General features: G+C 42.5%; 1 protein-coding gene and 1 long non-coding RNA gene across 4 annotated transcripts; one reads left to right on the forward strand and one right to left on the reverse strand.

Moving 5' to 3' along the window:
* Positions 1-6254: 6254 nt before the first annotated feature.
* LOC113562752 lies at positions 6255-12568 on the forward strand. The gene is made up of 3 exons (XR_003407151.1): positions 6255-6511; positions 12117-12348; positions 12477-12568. It is a non-coding gene; the product is annotated as an uncharacterized LOC113562752 (long non-coding RNA).
* LOC105286902 (serine/threonine-protein kinase GL21140) lies at positions 6574-19967 on the reverse strand. Of its 3 annotated transcripts, none has more exons than XM_026973117.1 (6): positions 19731-19967; positions 14797-15852; positions 14330-14507; positions 13907-14200; positions 12388-12630; positions 6574-11692 (listed from the first exon to the last, which is right to left on the reverse strand). In XM_026973117.1, exons 2-6 carry the CDS (start codon positions 15849-15851, stop codon positions 10148-10150), a joined length of 3315 nt encoding a protein of 1104 aa, XP_026828918.1. In that variant the 5' UTR covers position 15852; positions 19731-19967; the 3' UTR covers positions 6574-10147. The 3 variants fall into 3 exon arrangements, with proteins under 3 accessions (XP_026828918.1, XP_026828920.1, XP_026828919.1); XM_026973119.1 differs by lacking the exon at positions 19731-19967 and adding an exon at positions 19349-19650; XM_026973118.1 differs by lacking the exon at positions 19731-19967 and adding an exon at positions 19349-19544 and having other exon boundaries at positions 6574-11689.
* Positions 19968-21182: the final 1215 nt, after the last annotated feature.

Consider the following 21182-nt stretch of genomic DNA (forward strand, 5'->3'; position numbering starts at 1 on the left):
GTTTTCGGTGCGACTAACGCGCGCGCGACACGCTCGGAAAGGAAAAACTTGGAACATCGCGAGAAAATGGCGTTCTCGTTAAAGTCGTCAACATCGAACGCACGTTCGACGGTTGAACAATCAACTCACTTCACTCCATTCGCGCGAATCGAGATATCGATCAGACATCGAGATGAATTGCGGTTACAATACGGGACTACGCGTGAATAATTACGTACGTGATGATCGCTGGTGACTTTTTGCGACGTTTTCGGTGCGACTAACGCGCGCGCGACACGCTCGGAAAGGAAAACTTGGAATATCGCGAGAAAATGGCGTTCTCGTTAAAGTCGTCAACATCGACTGCACGTCCGACGGTTGAACAATCAACTCACTTCACTCCATTCGCGCGAATCGAGATATCGATCAGACATCGAGATGAATTGCGGTTAAAATACGGGACTACGCGCGAATAATTACGTACGTGATGATCGCCGGTGACTTTTTGCGACGTTTTCGGTGCGACTAACGCGCGCGCGACACGCTCGGAAAGGAAAAACTTGGAACATCGCGAGAAAATGGCGTTCTCGTTAAAGTCGTCAACATCGAACGCACGTCCGACGGTTGAACAATCAACTCACTTCACTCCATTCGCGCGAATCGAGATATCGATCAGACATCGAGATGAATTGCGGTTACAATACGGGACTACGCGCGAATAATTACGTACGTGATGATCGCCGGTGACTTTTTGCGACGTTTTCGGTGCGACTAACGCGCGCGCGACACGCTCGGAAAGGAAAAACTTGGAACATCGCGAGAAAATGGCGTTCTCGTTAAAGTCGTCAACATCGAACGCACGTCCGACGGTTGAACAATCAACTCACTTCACTCCATTCGCGCGAATCGAGATATCGATCAGACATCGAGATGAATTGCGGTTAAAATACGGGACTACGCGCGAATAATTACGTACGTGATGATCGCCGGTGACTTTTTGCGACGTTTTCGGTGCGACTAACGCGCGCGCGACACGCTCGGAAAGGAAAACTTGGAATATCGCGAGAAAATGGCGTTCTCGTTAAAGTCGTCAACATCGACTGCACGTCCGACGGTTGAACAATCAACTCACTTCACTCCATTCGCGCGAATCGAGATATCGATCAGACATCGAGATGAATTGCGGTTACAATACGGGACTACGCGTGAATAATTACGTACGTGATGATCGCTGGTGACTTTTTGCGACGTTTTCGGTGCGACTAACGCGCGCGCGACACGCTCGGAAAGGAAAAACTTGGAACATCGCGAGAAAATGGCGTTCTCGTTAAAGTCGTCAACATCGAACGCACGTCCGACGGTTGAACAATCAACTCACTTCACTCCATTCGCGCGAATCGAGATATCGATCAGACATCGAGATGAATTGCGGTTAAAATACGGGACTACGCGCGAATAATTACGTACGTGATGATCGCCGGTGACTTTTTGCGACGTTTTCGGTGCGACTAACGCGCGCGCGACACGCTCGGAAAGGAAAAACTTGGAACATCGCGAGAAAATGGCGTTCTCGTTAAAGTCGTCAACATCGAACGCACGTCCGACGGTTGAACAATCAACTCACTTCACTCCATTCGCGCGAATCGAGATATCGATCAGACATCGAGATGAATTGCGGTTACAATACGGGACTACGCGCGAATAATTACGTACGTGATGATCGCCGGTGACTTTTTGCGACGTTTTCGGTGCGACTAACGCGCGCGCGACACGCTCGGAAAGGAAAAACTTGGAACATCGCGAGAAAATGGCGTTCTCGTTAAAGTCGTCAACATCGAACGCACGTCCGACGGTTGAACAATCAACTCACTTCACTCCATTCGCGCGAATCGAGATATCGATCAGACATCGAGATGAATTGCGGTTAAAATACGGGACTACGCGCGAATAATTACGTACGTGATGATCGCCGGTGACTTTTTGCGACGTTTTCGGTGCGACTAACGCGCGCGCGACACGCTCGGAAAGGAAAACTTGGAATATCGCGAGAAAATGGCGTTCTCGTTAAAGTCGTCAACATCGAACGCACGTCCGACGGTTGAACAATCAACTCACTTCACTCCATTCGCGCGAATCGAGATATCGATCAGACATCGAGATGAATTGCGGTTACAATACGGGACTACGCGCGAATAATTACGTACGTGATGATCGCCGGTGACTTTTTGCGACGTTTTCGGTGCGACTAACGCGCGCGCGACACGCTCGGAAAGGAAAAACTTGGAACATCGCGAGAAAATGGCGTTCTCGTTAAAGTCGTCAACATCGAACGCACGTCCGACGGTTGAACAATCAACTCACTTCACTCCATTCGCGCGAATCGAGATATCGATCAGACATCGAGATGAATTGCGGTTAAAATACGGGACTACGCGCGAATAATTACGTACGTGATGATCGCCGGTGACTTTTTGCGACGTTTTCGGTGCGACTAACGCGCGCGCGACACGCTCGGAAAGGAAAAACTTGGAACATCGCGAGAAAATGGCGTTCTCGTTAAAGTCGTCAACATCGAACGCACGTCCGACGGTTGAACAATCAACTCACTTCACTCCATTCGCGCGAATCGAGATATCGATCAGACATCGAGATGAATTGCGGTTACAATACGGGACTACGCGCGAATAATTACGTACGTGATGATCGCCGGTGACTTTTTGCGACGTTTTCGGTGCGACTAACGCGCGCGCGACACGCTCGGAAAGGAAAAACTTGGAACATCGCGAGAAAATGGCGTTCTCGTTAAAGTCGTCAACATCGAACGCACGTCCGACGGTTGAACAATCAACTCACTTCACTCCATTCGCGCGAATCGAGATATCGATCAGACATCGAGATGAATTGCGGTTAAAATACGGGACTACGCGCGAATAATTACGTACGTGATGATCGCCGGTGACTTTTTGCGACGTTTTCGGTGCGACTAACGCGCGCGCGACACGCTCGGAAAGGAAAAACTTGGAACATCGCGAGAAAATGGCGTTCTCGTTAAAGTCGTCAACATCGAACGCACGTCCGACGGTTGAACAATCAACTCACTTCACTCCATTCGCGCGAATCGAGATATCGATCAGACATCGAGATGAATTGCGGTTAAAATACGGGACTACGCGCGAATAATTACGTACGTGATGATCGCCGGTGACTTTTTGCGACGTTTTCGGTGCGACTAACGCGCGCGCGACACGCTCGGAAAGGAAAACTTGGAATATCGCGAGAAAATGGCGTTCTCGTTAAAGTCGTCAACATCGAACGCACGTCCGACGGTTGAACAATCAACTCACTTCACTCCATTCGCGCGAATCGAGATATCGATCAGACATCGAGATGAATTGCGGTTACAATACGGGACTACGCGCGAATAATTACGTACGTGATGATCGCCGGTGACTTTTTGCGACGTTTTCGGTGCGACTAACGCGCGCGCGACACGCTCGGAAAGGAAAAACTTGGAACATCGCGAGAAAATGGCGTTCTCGTTAAAGTCGTCAACATCGAACGCACGTCCGACGGTTGAACAATCAACTCACTTCACTCCATTCGCGCGAATCGAGATATCGATCAGACATCGAGATGAATTGCGGTTAAAATACGGGACTACGCGCGAATAATTACGTACGTGATGATCGCCGGTGACTTTTTGCGACGTTTTCGGTGCGACTAACGCGCGCGCGACACGCTCGGAAAGGAAAACTTGGAATATCGCGAGAAAATGGCGTTCTCGTTAAAGTCGTCAACATCGACTGCACGTCCGACGGTTGAACAATCAACTCACTTCACTCCATTCGCGCGAATCGAGATATCGATCAGACATCGAGATGAATTGCGGTTACAATACGGGACTACGCGTGAATAATTACGTACGTGATGATCGCTGGTGACTTTTTGCGACGTTTTCGGTGCGACTAACGCGCGCGCGACACGCTCGGAAAGGAAAAACTTGGAACATCGCGAGAAAATGGCGTTCTCGTTAAAGTCGTCAACATCGAACGCACGTCCGACGGTTGAACAATCAACTCACTTCACTCCATTCGCGCGAATCGAGATATCGATCAGACATCGAGATGAATTGCGGTTAAAATACGGGACTACGCGCGAATAATTACGTACGTGATGATCGCCGGTGACTTTTTGCGACGTTTTCGGTGCGACTAACGCGCGCGCGACACGCTCGGAAAGGAAAAACTTGGAACATCGCGAGAAAATGGCGTTCTCGTTAAAGTCGTCAACATCGAACGCACGTCCGACGGTTGAACAATCAACTCACTTCACTCCATTCGCGCGAATCGAGATATCGATCAGACATCGAGATGAATTGCGGTTACAATACGGGACTACGCGCGAATAATTACGTACGTGATGATCGCCGGTGACTTTTTGCGACGTTTTCGGTGCGACTAACGCGCGCGCGACACGCTCGGAAAGGAAAAACTTGGAACATCGCGAGAAAATGGCGTTCTCGTTAAAGTCGTCAACATCGAACGCACGTCCGACGGTTGAACAATCAACTCACTTCACTCCATTCGCGCGAATCGAGATATCGATCAGACATCGAGATGAATTGCGGTTAAAATACGGGACTACGCGCGAATAATTACGTACGTGATGATCGCCGGTGACTTTTTGCGACGTTTTCGGTGCGACTAACGCGCGCGCGACACGCTCGGAAAGGAAAACTTGGAATATCGCGAGAAAATGGCGTTCTCGTTAAAGTCGTCAACATCGACTGCACGTCCGACGGTTGAACAATCAACTCACTTCACTCCATTCGCGCGAATCGAGATATCGATCAGACATCGAGATGAATTGCGGTTACAATACGGGACTACGCGTGAATAATTACGTACGTGATGATCGCTGGTGACTTTTTGCGACGTTTTCGGTGCGACTAACGCGCGCGCGACACGCTCGGAAAGGAAAAACTTGGAACATCGCGAGAAAATGGCGTTCTCGTTAAAGTCGTCAACATCGAACGCACGTCCGACGGTTGAACAATCAACTCACTTCACTCCATTCGCGCGAATCGAGATATCGATCAGACATCGAGATGAATTGCGGTTAAAATACGGGACTACGCGCGAATAATTACGTACGTGATGATCGCCGGTGACTTTTTGCGACGTTTTCGGTGCGACTAACGCGCGCGCGACACGCTCGGAAAGGAAAAACTTGGAACATCGCGAGAAAATGGCGTTTTCGTTAAAGTCGTCAACATCGAACGCACGTCCGACGGTTGAACAATCAACTCGCTTCACTCCATTCGCGCGAATCGAGATATCGATCAGACATCGAGATGAATTGCGGTTAAAATACGGGACTACGCGCGAATAATTACGTACGTGATGATCGCCGGTGACTTTTTGCGACGTTTTCGGTGCGACTAACGCGCGCGCGACACGCTCGGAAAGGAAAACTTGGAATATCGCGAGAAAATGGCGTTCTCGTTAAAGTCGTCAACATCGACTGCACGTCCGACGGTTGAACAATCAACTCGCTTCACTCCATTCGCGCGAATCGAGATATCGATCAGACATCGAGATGAATTGCGGTTACAATACGGGACTACGCGCGAAGCTACGTACTTTCTGACTGCCCGTGACATTATGAGTTACTTTCGGTGTTACTACCCATACAGCACCGATTAATACAGAAAGCTTTCAGGAAGGTTTTAAAATCATTTCAAGATTTCACATTTCATATGCAACATTTCTGAAAGGATTCCGCAATATGTCATATGAAATGTTGCAACAGAAATGTTTCTAAAACCTACCACATGCAATAAATGTGAAAAAATGTGAATATTGTAAAACGTAAAATTATATATATATACCTAGACTAAGTATTCGATCTTTAGTGAAGCTAACCAGTTGACAAAAAAATGCATTATCTTCACGTATCCTTTTTTTCTTTCAAATATAAGTGTTGGTTGAACAGAGAATTATATCTATATAATTCTTTTCTTTTAATCAACTATTTGGAGGAAGAAAAAGGAAAATATATAATATAAGAATGGCTCTTTGTCAATGTGCCAACAATTCACGCTTTTTAAAGGGAAACTTGGTGAATACTTGGTTTAGCTATGTATGTGCGTATATCTATATGTAAAGAATTCGATTGTAAATAGCATTTTTGAGTAATTAACCTAACATCGAAAATTGCGCACGTAGCGCGCAAATATGCATTTGGGCCGCTACTTTTATTTTTTTTTCTTCTATTTGGGGACCTCCCTACCTGCATGCAAAAAATTTTTGAAATCCGAGTGTAACACCTAAAAACCTTCCCTTGTGAGATCAAGGGAGTAAGGACTTAATTGATGAATAATTTATTTCTTCTGAAATAGAGTATATAGGACCGTTCTAACTCCGTTGGCTTCGAGGAGACTGACGTCACGCGGGAAGGGAGAGGTGACATCTTGGATCGTGCATTTTCGCTGACCTGGCCCGCGGGAGAGAGGGATCGCAGCGTGTTATGGGTGAGAGGAGAGGCGATATAACGAATAGCTTAATGGAAATGAAAGAATGATGAAAGAAATGATAACTTAAAAATTATTCTTATTTCGGAAATTATTTTACAGTTCTACCAAATCCATTGGACAGAGAGTTTTCGGCACATTCTAGATTACAAGTTTCAAGATTACAAAATTATTTTTATGGGGAAAAATTAGAAAATAAAGCTATAAAACGCAAGAATCTTACACCGTGTCACTCCTCGCTTCTGACATAAAACCAAGATGACTGCTTTGTGATAAATGATTTTACAATATAATTTTGAATATGAATACGTATAATTGACAAATCATACGATTGTCTCTTCAGTAGCACAAAACCAAGGAATAAAAATTACACATTTAATTGTGTTAGATTATAACTGATACTGTTGTAATTTTACTGTATCAGACGACGAAAAGCAAGCAGAAAGAGACGTCGAAACGGTGAAAAGAATGAAACACAGATGCGGTGGACGTAAAATTTCGCAATTATATTTTCCAATATAAGTATAATAAGCTTCGTGGCAGTACATTAAATATTTGCTGGTGCATTTATGATAATGATAATGATGATGACGTGCATATGTGCGCCGCTTAATAATTTCGAATGATTGGAATAGTAATAAAGTAAAAACTCTCACTCTCTTTCTCAAGCATCATACGAACACCGATCGCGTCTCGATATCATCAACCGTAGTAGAGTGCATGTTATAATTTAATCTGCTAATTCGCAAAACTCCTGCAAGAGGAAAATTCACGTAAATTACGTCTCGGTAGATCCAACAAATTCAGAAATCTCGATTAATCGAAACTTGAACTCCATCAAAGATCATAAACTTCAAACAAAACACGAAAACGCGTGAAATATTTAACAATAAATTATTGTACGTACTAGTTGCTCTCAGTGGATTCATCGAATACGTTTCTAAAATCCGATTAATCGCATGTTTGTAATCAAAGATAATATTAATTGCATATTGTAATACAATATGCAATTAATATTTATGACTATCATATATTAATTATATCCGTAATGCAAATATTATTAATTAATTACAATTAATCGGCATTTTGCGAAACGTCTTTAATGAATGATTTCGAGAATTATCGGGAAAAGCTTTATTAATCGTATTTGATAAACAGTGCAGGTTGCAAAAGAACAAACATGAAATTAACGCTGTAAAACTGACATGAGTTGCGTGAGTTGCACTTGCTTTTTAACTTCCATTTTTATAAATCGCAAACGAAACAGATACACGGGTACAACAGATACGAAGAATGGAACGCGTGATATCGATATGAGACTTGTTTCCACATGAGAGAGTACCATATTTATATGTATATACGTGTATAATATAATATAATAATAATAATATTAATAATTATAATATATAATATAATATAAATAGCTAGTTAATGCATCTTAATATTTGGCGTAAATCACGTTTAAAACCTACAAACTACTGTAAATCGCGCGCGGTTCGGTACGCTTATTACGATATTCAGGAAACGAAGCAACGGAACGCAAGCGAACGAGAAACAAAAATGCTTTACCGTCGCTTTATTAAATAATAAATTCGCGAAATAAATTCTAAAAATCGGAATCCCGCGGTCATCCGAGGGAACGCTCGGGATAAACGAATGACGAGCGAACGGATCACAGTAACTGCGCTGTTCTTTATCGTTTTCACGAGCAATCGAGCTTTACGCACACGTCATTACGATTATGTACACAATTTGTCGACGGATATCTCACGATCACGATCACGCGTTACAAAAGTCGTCGGAGGACCGCCGCGACGATAGGTGAGATCATTAAATTTACAACGAGCGAGCGACAAAGGGCGACATTAAAGTGGTCTCTTTCTCGTCGAATCGACGATCTCGCGTAACGGTTCTCCCTATTGAAAATCGCTCGAGTTATCAACGCCTACAAAAATAATTTGAATAATTGGTCGTCTCTCTCTTTCTCCGCCTTCTTGCAGCGCGTGCACTGTTCGTTCATAAAGTTTTACAATTATTGCTCTAGCGCGATTTCGCCTCTACTTCTGTCCTCCTCCCCTCTTTACAAAAATAATTATCTCCTTTTCGCTTTTCCTCAAGCGCGAATTTGGCACACGCGCCACCCTCACATCCGCCATCTCGAAATCGTCCGTTGCCCTTTGCTGCTCGTTACAAAACTGTTCGCGTTATTAAGACCAATCACTCGCGATCTCCTCGAAAATGAAGCGTAGCTCTCCCACATACCATCTAGTTATCCCTTTCGGCCCTGCATTTTCAGGAAAGTATTTGGTATCTTTCAGCCTAAAATCTATCTGGAAAAACACTTACTTTTTTTTATTAAAAACGGGGTCTGCAAGCAATAAATATAAATAAAGCACGCTAAAAGAATTGCCGTAAAATTGTTAACTAACGTGAGTCCTGTTAAAATTTCCTTCACATCGCGGGGAACCGAAAGGGTCGGATACCATGCCTCGTCTGCGCTTTATCTACTAGCTTAGCTAGACTTACGTACACATCCGATACAAAATAACCTACTTAAATGCATTTGGCATGTTTTGTTCTTAACTCGCTATTCGCAGCTCACCTGTGCTACTCCTAATCATTGTCATTCATTATCGACCCACCGTCGTTTCAACGCTGCTGTCGCCAATCTCCTTCCAATCCCGGACGATTCAGAACCGCTTACATCAACGTCGCTAATCGCGCGGTTGATTAGATATTATACTCCTCCTATTCTACAACTAAGGATAATGTCTAAAAAGGGACGCATCATAACCAGGATTTATTGCCAGAATGTCCAGATCGATTCTGGGAGTTAACACTGATGAGTGCAATTTTCGCAGTTATAAATTTCCGATCGTTCTAATCTTAAGAAAAATGTCGGCATTGCACGATAATTTGTCTTTGGTCTCTTTCTCTCGGCCATCCGATCATGAATAGGAATTCTATGGAAATATATACGAGTTGGAAAAAAATTGTGTCACCTCGCTTACTGCATCAGATAACCAGTAGAGTTTAAGGATCTTGGTAACACCAACAAAAAGTACCATAAATATATTTTCATGTATTTTTACTCAGAATCATTTTCTCATTTCATTATTAAATGTATAAAAACAAGTTACACGATAATTCTCTTTGCAGATCTAAAAAGGAACGTCGCACAATTGTTTAAGACCCAAATGAATTCTTAAAAATTCAACAATTTTAAAATTATGATGCTCTTCGTTGGCGTTAATATATTTCTTAATTTAATTATTTGAGAAGAATTAAAAAATGAAGAACTGGAATAAATGTAACGATCGTTTCCAAACTCGCAAAATATCGAGACTCGCTACCTCTACTTTCTCATAATTCCACTTGCAATTTAGTCAAACTCGAAGTGACACAGATCTTTCTCAACGCATATACAGTGCTTCTGGTGGAAGATAGTCTTCGCCGAGGCCTGCTCTTTCAGCCTCATCGTCCCGTAACACACCCAGGAGCAGTCGGCCGACCGTCCTCACACTCATTCGTAAAAAGTTAATTACGTTGGACTTTGGATTTCATTTCTCAATTTTATGTTACGAGTAAACTGCGCGTCCCCGTTGGTGAATCACCTCGTTCCTTCGCCACCCGTCATCACTTCGTCCTGTTCGCATTCAACACGACACTCGGCCTCGCGTGAACGTTCTGCCTGTTAGACTTGCTCCTGCTGGCAACCGTTGAGGCGTCCACCACCGATCTGCGACTCTTGTCCGTCCTCTCCGCTTCCTGGCTGTTCCTTACTTTATGCGCCTCGGACTTGTGGACGCGACCGATCGGCTTGACCGCGACTTTCCCGACTTTCGCCTCGCTGTGGTACGTTTTGCGCGGCGGTGGCGGCGTGTAATACAAGCTGAAGCGTTTCGTCCGCGCTGCTGGTTTTTGCTGTCGCTGCTCGTTCTGGTCCCGCAACTCGTCCGTCGAGCTGAACCTCCGTTGCGCAACCTTGCCATCGCCGCCACCGACTTCTTCGGGCGTCCTCTTCGTCACGCACGGCGAGAAGCAGCTGTATCTCTTGCTCCTGACGTTCATCTGACTCTTCTTGTTAACGTACCTCTCGTGTCGCAACTTCACTGACTCGTTTTTTGTACATTTGCCCGTTTCTTGGGCTCTTAGGCTGTTATGGTTCTTCCTATCGGGCCGATTGTCGAGCTTGGGCAACTTCGACATGTTCAATGCGGCGATTCGAGTTTGCAGCAGCTTCGAAGGGGACTTGTTCTTGTCCGGATTGATTGCGAGTTTCAAGGGGATCTGCGAAGGTCGATTATTCGCATTGCCCGTATACCGGAAGCTCACGTTTTCGAAACTGTCGGTCGATTCCATGCTCTGCGTTGAGCTCGACTTCTGCCCGCGTGCCAGCCGCGCGAATTGGATGTTCACGAAACTGTCGGACGTCTCGATGTCATTGCCGGTCGAGCTGCCGCCGGTCAAGCTGTCGCTCGACGTCGACGCGGTCGCGTTGCTGTTGCGGAAGTCGTCGGTGTCGAAACTGCCGTCGCGATTAGCGCCGTACAGACTCCCGCGGTTGTGCCTGTTGTGCCAACTCGGTGCGGAGGACTTGGTCGATTTGGGTGTCTCGCAACTCGAGTATTTTGACTCGCTAGACGAGTTTCCGTTCTTCCGATCGCCCTGAACGTTCTCGGGCGTGGCCGCAGTTCTATCCGCGATATCGTCGCGGTGGATCGACGAGCTGCTGTGATAATTGCAGGACAGATTCTCGGGGATACTGTTGAGCGACGAGGCGGCACTTCGCGACTTGAGACGGCGTCGCGACGTTCTGTTGTCGTTCAGATTGTCGATCAGTTCGTGCATAGACCGACTGAGGTTATCGATGTCCTTGAGGTAATCAGGACTGAAAGACAACGGCTCGCCCTCGTTGTAATTGCCATTAGCGAAGTCAATCTCATCGCGACCCTGCTGCCCCGCCCTCTGCTGAATATCGATGGAGTCTGCGACGTCACGATGATCGACGTCCTTCCACTCGGTCCCAGCGCCGTTGTCTTGCCGTTGGCTGCGTTGCTTTTTGAAGTCGAATTCGAAGGTAGCCAGCCTTATCGGCTTACACTGCTGATTCCGGTATTGCTGCGCCGATGCGTCGGTGGCTGTTGCTGCTGCGGTCTGCTCGCCTCCTAGAAAGCTCTGCTGATATACAGAGGCGGGGCAAAAGAAAAGAAAAAGCACTGCTACAGATACAGCAAACCACTACGAAAGCTTTCTTAAATTTTGTGATCGAGACGTAAAGCCGACGAAGCACGCGGAAGGAGTTGCGATAGATTTTTGCTCGTATTACGCACGTAACGTGAAGATTTTTCTTCAACGAGTAAAACAGAAAAATTTCACTAGCAAATTTGTTTTCTTTAAGTATAATAATTAATGAAATATTAAATATTAATAAAATATTAAATATTCAGATATACTCATTAAATATAATTGTTATTTTGTCTGTTTGGAGAAATTAAAAATTACTACTGGAAATTCTTAAAAATTAGACACAATAATAACACTCGAAAAATTTGTCTTTAGAGATGCTGGCTGAGTATTAAAATTCGAAATATTATGCTTTTAGGCAAGACCGCTAGATCCCCGAATCGTTTCACGGTGCGATGAGCTAGTGGAAACTGAAAGAATCGTGCTCAAAATAATAAATGCGACAGCTAAACGCGTGGCGTGTAGATGGAAACCAAACGTGGATACTAAATCGCGTCTTTGACTGCTGTGAGACAGAGAAAGTGAGAGAAAAAGAGGAAGGAACTTTTAAGCCATGCGGGTGCAGCGACGCGGTGGGGAAATTCTAATACGTGAGTACAATAACAATGTTGTATGCCAGTGACAGTTACCGCAAGCCACGGATGATCCAGCACGTCCTCGGCGCTGAAACGTAACTCCGGCTGTGCCTGTAGCATGTTTGAGATAAGTTGTTTCGCAGAATCCGATGTGTTGTCCCAATATGGTGATGTAAACTCATATTGGCCGCTCAAAATTCGTTCAAACAGCTCTTGTTGCTCGTTCTCCGGCGATACGAAAGGCGGAAAACCGCACAGCAGAATATATAAGATCACACCGGCCGCCCACACATCAATCTGAAAGCGCAGGTGAGATTCAATAGCGATCTAAATCAATCTTTTCGAGAAATATAAAAGACGGATTGTTAATCTATTTAATTTATATGATTAATCTATTTAAACCTATTCCTCACGGTTCTAAAATCCTTTTAGTCTTGCTTACAAATGAATTGAGTGAATCAAAAACTATGTTTTAACAAATAATGTTACATATTTTTAAATGTAAAGGAGAATCCCCTATTATGAGATATGCTCCTAATATGAGATAATGGGGTTTCTGCCAAACTAGTGAGCACCATCTGTTAATTCCACCATAAACTTATTACTCTTGGTGGAAAATATATTTAGTGGAAAATTCATTGTTCGTTATTGCGTTTAGCCTTTGCAAGAAAAGGTTTGTGAAATTGTGAACATGTCGAAGGAACTTGAGGTAAGTCTTTAAACCTTGTTTATTATATAATAAAGAAACGGTTGGCAATAAATTCAGTATGCAATGATAGAGTAGAATCGTAGTAACAGGAAAATACGCGATTTGTTGAATTGTTTAATTGTAGAGGTTAGATTTCATGATCGCGGAGCCGCTAGGCGCGTGGCTCGTATAATGAGATATTCAGGGTACTCTGAATATGAGATAATTATTGCTCGAATATGAAGATTATATAGTGTAATAAAATGAAAGAAAATACTACGTTAAGGTTAAAGAAAAGTTAATACGAATTTATATTACGAATTTTTGTGTATTTAATTGTTATAGAATCTGACTATGGAAGTTAGAGATACGAGGAAGCGTCGACAGTGGAATCGTGAAGATTTGGCGAAGGCTGTGGCAGCAGTATTTTTATAAAACTATCTAATGAAGATTTTAATTGCAATACTGATGTATTTTGCACTCTTAACACCGATTTCTCGAAGTATCTTATATTAGGAGCACACTTTCTCGATCCTGCGTAAAGCTTTTTTCAAAATGTTTTCAATTTTCGGAAAAAATAATATTTAAATTAGATTTTTCATTTGACCAACCTAAAGCTTATTAAATTCTCTTCAAGAGAACGTATTACATTTTAAAATTCTGCCTATAGATTTCCTTACATTCGGCAAAATCGATATGGTATCTCATAATCGGGGACTTTCCTCTAATATTGTTTTAAATATTAATTTACGGTGAAAAAGTATTGAAAATAAGATGAATTATTCGACTAAATAAAATATTTTAAGTGCAAATAAATTATTTAATTTCTACAGCGAAATTCGCTGCAATTTTTTCGCTCAAATTTATCGTAATAGATTAACATACCTTTAAACCGTATCCGCTCTCAATAAGAATTTCCGGTGCCACGTAAGTGGGCGTACCGCAAACCGTATACAGAGGTTCTCGCACAACCTGTGCGAGCCCGAAATCGCCTAATTTTAAGCACCTAACGTGACTGCCATCCATCTCGACCAAAAGGTTCTCTGGTTTTACGTCACGATGTACAATGTGATGTGAATGCAGATAAGCCAGAGCGGAAGTCAAATGACCGATCATTACACTGGCCTCTGCCTCGGAGAATTTCGTTGCCGCGGCAATCGCGTCGAACAAGTCTCCTCCCTGAAAAACAAACGATAAATTTGCCTCATTATACGTTTGAGTGCTGCGATCGTTATTACCTCTTACATAAATTTATATATCATTTATTATCATTAATTTAAACTTCTTTTTTAGGACGAGGAATCGTACCGTAACGAGCTCCATCACCAAGAACAGTTGATCGGCAGTTTCTTGTTCCGCAATTAAGCTGATTATGTTCGGATGGCAAACCTGCCTTAGGATCGCCACTTCGCTTGCCAGCATCGTTTCCTTCCCCTGACACTTATATTTGTCCACGATTTTCATTGCGTATTCAGCGCCGCTAGCTCTGAAACACGTATTGGTAACGTTTTACATTTCAACGTCGGCTTTTCAAGCAATTAAGCGAAAGCAAATATTTCGAATCAATTATAATAACAAATTCATATTATTATAATATTATATCATTACAATCGTATTTTATTTATTATTACGATAATAATAGTACCATATTATTCATGTCATTTTATGTAAATAATTGTATATCCATGTAAAATGTTATGTATGCGTGTAAATTGTTAAAGTTTCAATTAAATTTTGCAGAGGTAGCACAAACGTTGCTCGTTATTGATACTCACTTATGAGTGCAATGCCTGACGACGGCGAAGTTTCCATCTCCGATGACATGCCCCACGGTATAGTGCAGCCTCAACGGCTGCGGCAGTATCAATGACGATGGGCTAGGGGTTCTGACCTGTGGCGTGGTGAGAGTCTTCTTCCCAGATTTCCTCGGCATCCGCGGCATCGGGCCACCCAGTCGCTTCGAACTCCACGGGCAACGGCGGAAGCTCTGCACGAACTTGTTCTCCTCGAAATCCAGCTCGAAATCATCCTGCCCGGGTTTTTCCGGGCCGTACGCCACGAAGATGTCGTCGTCTCCGAAGAATTGCTCGAGCGAAGTCACGTGCTGACCTGACTGCGTATATACTTTTCTCACCGCACCGGAATCGAGCTTCACCGCCTCCGTGATCGCTTCCATTGCATGCTCGAGGCTCGGCGCATTGCGCTTGTTCAGTAGCAGCCGCACCACCTTGCGCGGCTTGGTACCGTGGCGGATCAGCGTCACGATGCGCGCTTTCACGCACAGCGGAATGGCGCTGGTCTGCCTGCCGGTACCGCCGCCGCTACCGCCGCCACCGCCGGCCGCCGGTGACTGTGGCAGTCCGGACAGGGAGCTGCCGCGTCGAACCTTGGACGCCGAGTACTCGACCTTCTTGAAAACCTCCCCTTGGCCAGATACCACGTAGCACTTGCCGTCCTCCAGGTCGCTCACGCTCTGCACCTTGCGACCGTCCATCGTGTAGATCGACCGGACACCATTCGGCAGGGTCACGCTCGATACCAGAGCGCGCGTCAGGTCGGAAGCGAGGCTGTCGAAGCTGCGATACCTCTCCGGCGTCACCGCCATCACCACTCCCGTGTAATACTTGTCGCCGTTACGAAAGAAACGCACGCGCTTGGCCTTCCTCGTCGGTGGCGTCTTCAGGACATTCAAGGTGTGCCGCGACGCGATGTCCAGTAGCCTCTCGTCCAGGTTCGCTATGGCGGACGGATTGATATCACCGCTACCACCTGCCGTCAAATTGCCATCGCTGGCCGGCGAGGCACCTTGACTCAGTGGTTCCTCCATCATCCTAGAAAAAACATTACCGTCATTATTATCAGCGTTGGAACAATGACTTTATCTTTGTCATTAGCAAAGCTATTAATTATCTGTTTTATCTGTTTTCTGGTCTTTTAGTGTAACATATTTCTAAAATGGTCATAGTTCAACTGCTTCTTTCATCATCGCGATGAATAACGATTGTTTTCTTCCCAGAATTTCCTAACACAATTTGCACTTTGTCGCGCACAGTGTCATTAAGGGGGGAGCCTGCTTTAGAACGTTGAAAATAAGGTATAATTTTACGAATTTTTTTTGGAGAAACTATACAGCGGATCATTATAAAACTTTGATGCATTTATTAGTACATGTTTAAAGATAAAAAAATTATTTTTGGATTTGAATATGTCGCCTGTAGAGGTCGTCCTGGAGGCATTGTAAATTGGTGAGCATTCTCCTGCCTCCAAATTTCATCCAAACTGAAAAATTGAAATATTTTCTCGTTATTTATGAATTCCCATCGTCGATGAACCTTTAATATTCATAAAAACATTAAGTTAAACAATTATTTTTGCATGAAAAAGTTCAAAACCTTTGCCTAAAAATCGTACTTTTGTGTTCTAAGCTCCACCATTTTGGCACTTTTCAACTTTTTTCTTCTCTCTTTGGTTCATCGACGATGGGAATTCATAAATAACGAGAACATATTTCAATTTTTCAGTTTAGACGAAATTTCGAGGCAGGAGAATGCTCACCAATTTGCAACGCCGGCGACGCGGCTGCACTAAGATTTCTCCAGGACGACCTCTACAAGCGATATATTCAAATCAAAAAATAATTTTTTTTATCTTTAAACATGTACTAATAAATGCATCAAAGTTTCATAATGATCCGCTGTATAGTTTCTCCAAAAACAATTCGTAAAATATACCTTATTTTCAGCGTTCCAAAGCAGGCTCCCCCCTTAAGGGCATGCTGGAGTTGCTAGTGAACTATTTTTTCACTATAGCGATGGTAATTGCAGTTTCGAAAATTCTCTTTATTACTTGTGCAGAATAAAAAATCCTTTTCCACAAGTGAAGTATAGATAGAAAGAAAGTCCGCTCTACAGGACTTTATATTCAAAATGGAACAAAGTTAGAAAAGACAAATGCAAGTTTTTAACTTTTTGCCATTTTGAGTATAAAGTCCTGTAGAGCGGACTTTCTTTCTATCTATACTTCATTTGTGGAAAAGGATTTTTTATTCTGTACAAGCAATAAAGAGAATTTTCGAAACTGCAATTACCATCGCTATAGTGAAAAAATAGTTCACTAGCAACTCCAGCATCCCCTTAAGGGGGGAGCCTGCTTTAGAACGTTGAAAATAAGGTATAACTTTACGAATTTTTTTTGGAGAAACTATACAGCGGATCATTATAAAACTTTGATGCATTTATTAGTACATGTTTAAAGATAAAAAAATTATTTTTTTATTTGAATATGTCGCCTGTAGAGGTCGTCCTGGAGGCATTGTAAATTGGTGAGCATTCTCCTGCCTCCAAATTTCATCCAAACTGAAAAATTGAAATATTTTCTCGTTATTTATGAATTCCCATCGTCGATGAACCTTTAATATTCATAAAAACATTAAGTTAAACAATTATTTTTGCATGAAAAAGTTCAAAACCTTTGCCTAAAAATCGTACTTTTGTGTTCTAAGCTCCACCATTTTGGCACTTTTCAACTTTTTTCTTCTCTCTTTGGTTCATCGACGATGGGAATTCATAAATAACGAGAACATATTTCAATTTTTCAGTTTAGACGAAATTTCGAGGCAGGAGAATGCTCACCAATTTGCAACGCCGGCGACGCGGCTGCACTAAGATTTCTCCAGGACGACCTCTACAAGCGATATATTCAAATCAAAAAATAATTTTTTTTATCTTTAAACATGTACTAATAAATGCATCAAAGTTTCATAATGATCCGCTGTATAGTTTCTCCAAAAACAATTCGTAAAATATACCTTATTTTCAGCGTTCCAAAGCAGGCTCCCCCTTAAGGGCATGCTGGAGTTGCTAGTGAACTATTTTTTCACTATAGCGATGGTAATTGCAGTTTCGAAAATTCTCTTTATTACTTGTGCAGAATAAAAAATCCTTTTCCACAAGTGAAGTATAGATAGAAAGAAAGTCCGCTCTACAGGACTTTATATTCAAAATGGAACAAAGTTAGAAAAGACAAATGCAAGTTTTTAACTTTTTGCCATTTTGAGTATAAAGTCCTGTAGAGCGGACTTTCTTTCTATCTATACTTCATTTGTGGAAAAGGATTTTTTATTCTGTACAAGCAATAAAGAGAATTTTCGAAACTGCAATTACCATCGCTATAGTGAAAAAATAGTTCACTAGCAACTCCAGCATCCCCTTAAGGGGGGAGCCTGCTTTAGAACGTTGAAAATAAGGTATAACTTTACGAATTTTTTTTGGAGAAACTATACAGCGGATCATTATAAAACTTTGATGCATTTATTAGTACATGTTTAAAGATAAAAAAATTATTTTTTTATTTGAATATGTCGCCTGTAGAGGTCGTCCTGGAGGCATTGTAAATTGGTGAGCATTCTCCTGCCTCCAAATTTCATCCAAACTGAAAAATTGAAATATTTTCTCGTTATTTATGAATTCCCATCGTCGATGAACCTTTAATATTCATAAAAACATTAAGTTAAACAATTATTTTTGCATGAAAAAGTTCAAAACCTTTGCCTAAAAATCGTACTTTTGTGTTCTAAGCTCCACCATTTTAGCACTTTTCAACTTTTTTCTTCTCTCTTTGGTTCATCGACGATGGGAATTCATATATAACGAGAACATATTTCAATTTTTCAGTTCAGACGAAATTTCGAGGCAGGAGAATGCTCACCAATTTGCAATGCCGGCGACGCGGCTGCACTAAGATTTCTCCAGGACGACCTCTACAAGCGATATATTCAAATCAAAAATAATTTTTGTTATCTTTAAACATGTACTAATAAATGCATCAAAGTTTTATAATGATCCGCTGTATAGTTTCTCCAAAAACAATTCGTAAAATATACCTTATTTTCAGCGTTCCAAAGCAGGCAGGTTCCCCCCTTAATATCTTTCGAGATACATACTTCTAATGTAATTTACACGTGTTGCATGTAGTACAGTTAACAAGGAGAGATAATTGCCGTGTTAAATAATTTATTAAGAGAGAGACGTTAATGCTACCATTCCAATGGGCAATTACAATTACGGTATCTTTCGCTGCGGTTTGTTTGTCAGTCTAGTTGACACACGCGTCGTACTGCGTACAACTGATATCATGTAATTATTCCCAATGGCGCGTCTGGAAGAATACATACAAATTTATTATCTCACATTCCCGCACACCCGCGTGCTCCAACTTCGTTTACATACATACACACACATGCACACACGATGTACGATACAACAAGGCCATAAACAAACTATGCCGAGCTCTTATCACGGATCCCAGCGACCGCGACCGCGACATCACCTGAATACTGCTCGCGGCTGGTAAACTAGACGGATCTCCAGAATGGCATTCCAGCTTTTACCCCCTCGTTGACAGCATGAGTCACGCTTTAGAAAGTACACTCGGCAGGTACTCGGCGCGGACGGAGTTCCATCTGGCGATCTGGTGAAATCGTTATTAGCCGTTACGGAGCAAACCACGTAGACGATGACTATGAGCTCCCACGTCCGGCTTCCGGGGTCAACGTAGAACGAAAGGACGTCGGCGCAAAACGGTGGGACGCGGATGCACTTAACCTGCTTCCGCTCGCCGCCGAGCCGTTGACGGATTCAACAACGGACAATTCCGAAGCTCGACGCGGTCGGCGCGAGCCGTTGACGAGCGCGTATCTACCGTCACTCACCTGCTCGGGGGACGAGCAGAACGCGGTCGGACGTCTCGGAGGTGCGGGACGAGGGATCAATTGACGCGCGCGCTGCAGACGGACCGTGAGTCACCATCGGCGAGCTGACACCGCGACGGCGACTCGGCTGCCCGCGACTGCACTCCGCAACGGTAACTCGGTCTGTTTCAGCTGCACTCTCTGCGCGTTGCGCGTCTCCTCTCCTCCTCGCCTTTGAGGCCCAAATGTATGTCTGCAGAGAGAAACCTGAGAGCGGCCACCAGCCTCCTGACGTTTGGCGCCGCCTGACAAAGTCGACGTGAACTAGTTCGTTACGCTCGGTAATGATACAAGTGAGCATTTTCCACCGGTACGGAAAGTACCATGAATAGCTACGATTCGTCTTTTATTGCTTGTTACAGAATAAAATAATCTTTTCCACATATGAAGTATGATAGAAAGAAAGTCGCTCTACGAGGACTTTATACTCAATAATGGCAAAAGTTAAAAACTTGCATTTTGTCCTTTTCTACTTTGTTCCATTTTGAATAATAAGTCCTGCTAGACGCGGACTTTCTTTAATCTATAACTTCACTTGTGGAAAAGGATTTTTTAATTCTGCACAGTAATAAAGAGAATTTTCGAACCTGCAATTACCATCGCTATAGTGAAAAAACTAGTTCACTAGCTAATGCAGCAGCCCATTTTTTTTTTTTTTTTTTTTTTTTTTTTTTTTTCTTTTTTTTTTTCTTTTTTTCTCTTTTTTTTTTTTTTTTTTTTTTTTTTTTTTTTTTTTTTTTTTTTTTTTTTTTTTTTTTTTTTTTTTTTTTTTTTTTTTTTTTTTTTTTTTTTTTTTTTTTTTTTTTATTTTTTTTTTTTTTTTTTTTTTTTTTTTTTTTTTTTTTTTTTTTTTTTTTTTTTTTTTTTTTTTTTTTTTTTTTTTTTTTTTTTTTTAAAGGGGGAGCTGCTTTGGAACGCTGAAAATAAGGTATATTTTTACGAATTGTTTTTTGGAGAAACTATACCAGCGGATTCATTTGAAACTTTTGATGCATTTATTAGTACATGTTTAAAGATAAAAAAATTATTTTTTGAATTTGAATATTCCTTTGTAGAGGTCGTCCTGGAGAAATCTTAAGTGCAGCCGCGTTTCCGCCGGCGTTGCATTGGTGAGGCCATCTCTCCTGCCTCGAAATTTCGTCTAACTCGAGAAAAATTGAAATATTTCTCGTTATTTATGATCCCGATCGTACGATGAACCAAAGGAGAAAGAAAAAAGTTGAAAAGTGCCAAAATGGTGGAGCTTAGAACACAAAAGTACAGATTTTTAGGCAAGGTTTTGAACTTTTTTCATGCAAAAATAATTGTTTAACTTAATGTTTTTTTATGAATATCTAAAGGTTCATCGACGATGGGAATTCATAAAATAACGAGAAAATATTTCAAAATTTTTTTCAGTTTTGGATGAAATTT

The sequence above is a fragment of the Ooceraea biroi genome, chromosome 10, assembly GCF_003672135.1.
Source record: "Ooceraea biroi isolate clonal line C1 chromosome 10, Obir_v5.4, whole genome shotgun sequence".
NCBI lineage: Eukaryota > Metazoa > Arthropoda > Insecta > Hymenoptera > Formicidae > Ooceraea > Ooceraea biroi.

Bases quoted from the DNA above. Each gene is read 5' to 3' on its own strand.
- LOC105286902 (XM_026973117.1), bottom strand. From the start codon at position 15,851: ATGATGGAGGAACCACTGAGTCAAGGTGCCTCGCCGGCCAGCGATGGC. The intron at 14,508-14,796 runs GTGAGTATCAAT...TACGTGTTTCAG, and splicing joins GTCAGGCATTGCACTCATAA to AGCTAGCGGCGCTGAATACG. The intron at 11,693-12,387 runs GTAACTGTCACT...TCTGTATATCAG, and splicing joins TGGATCATCCGTGGCTTGCG to CAGAGCTTTCTAGGAGGCGA.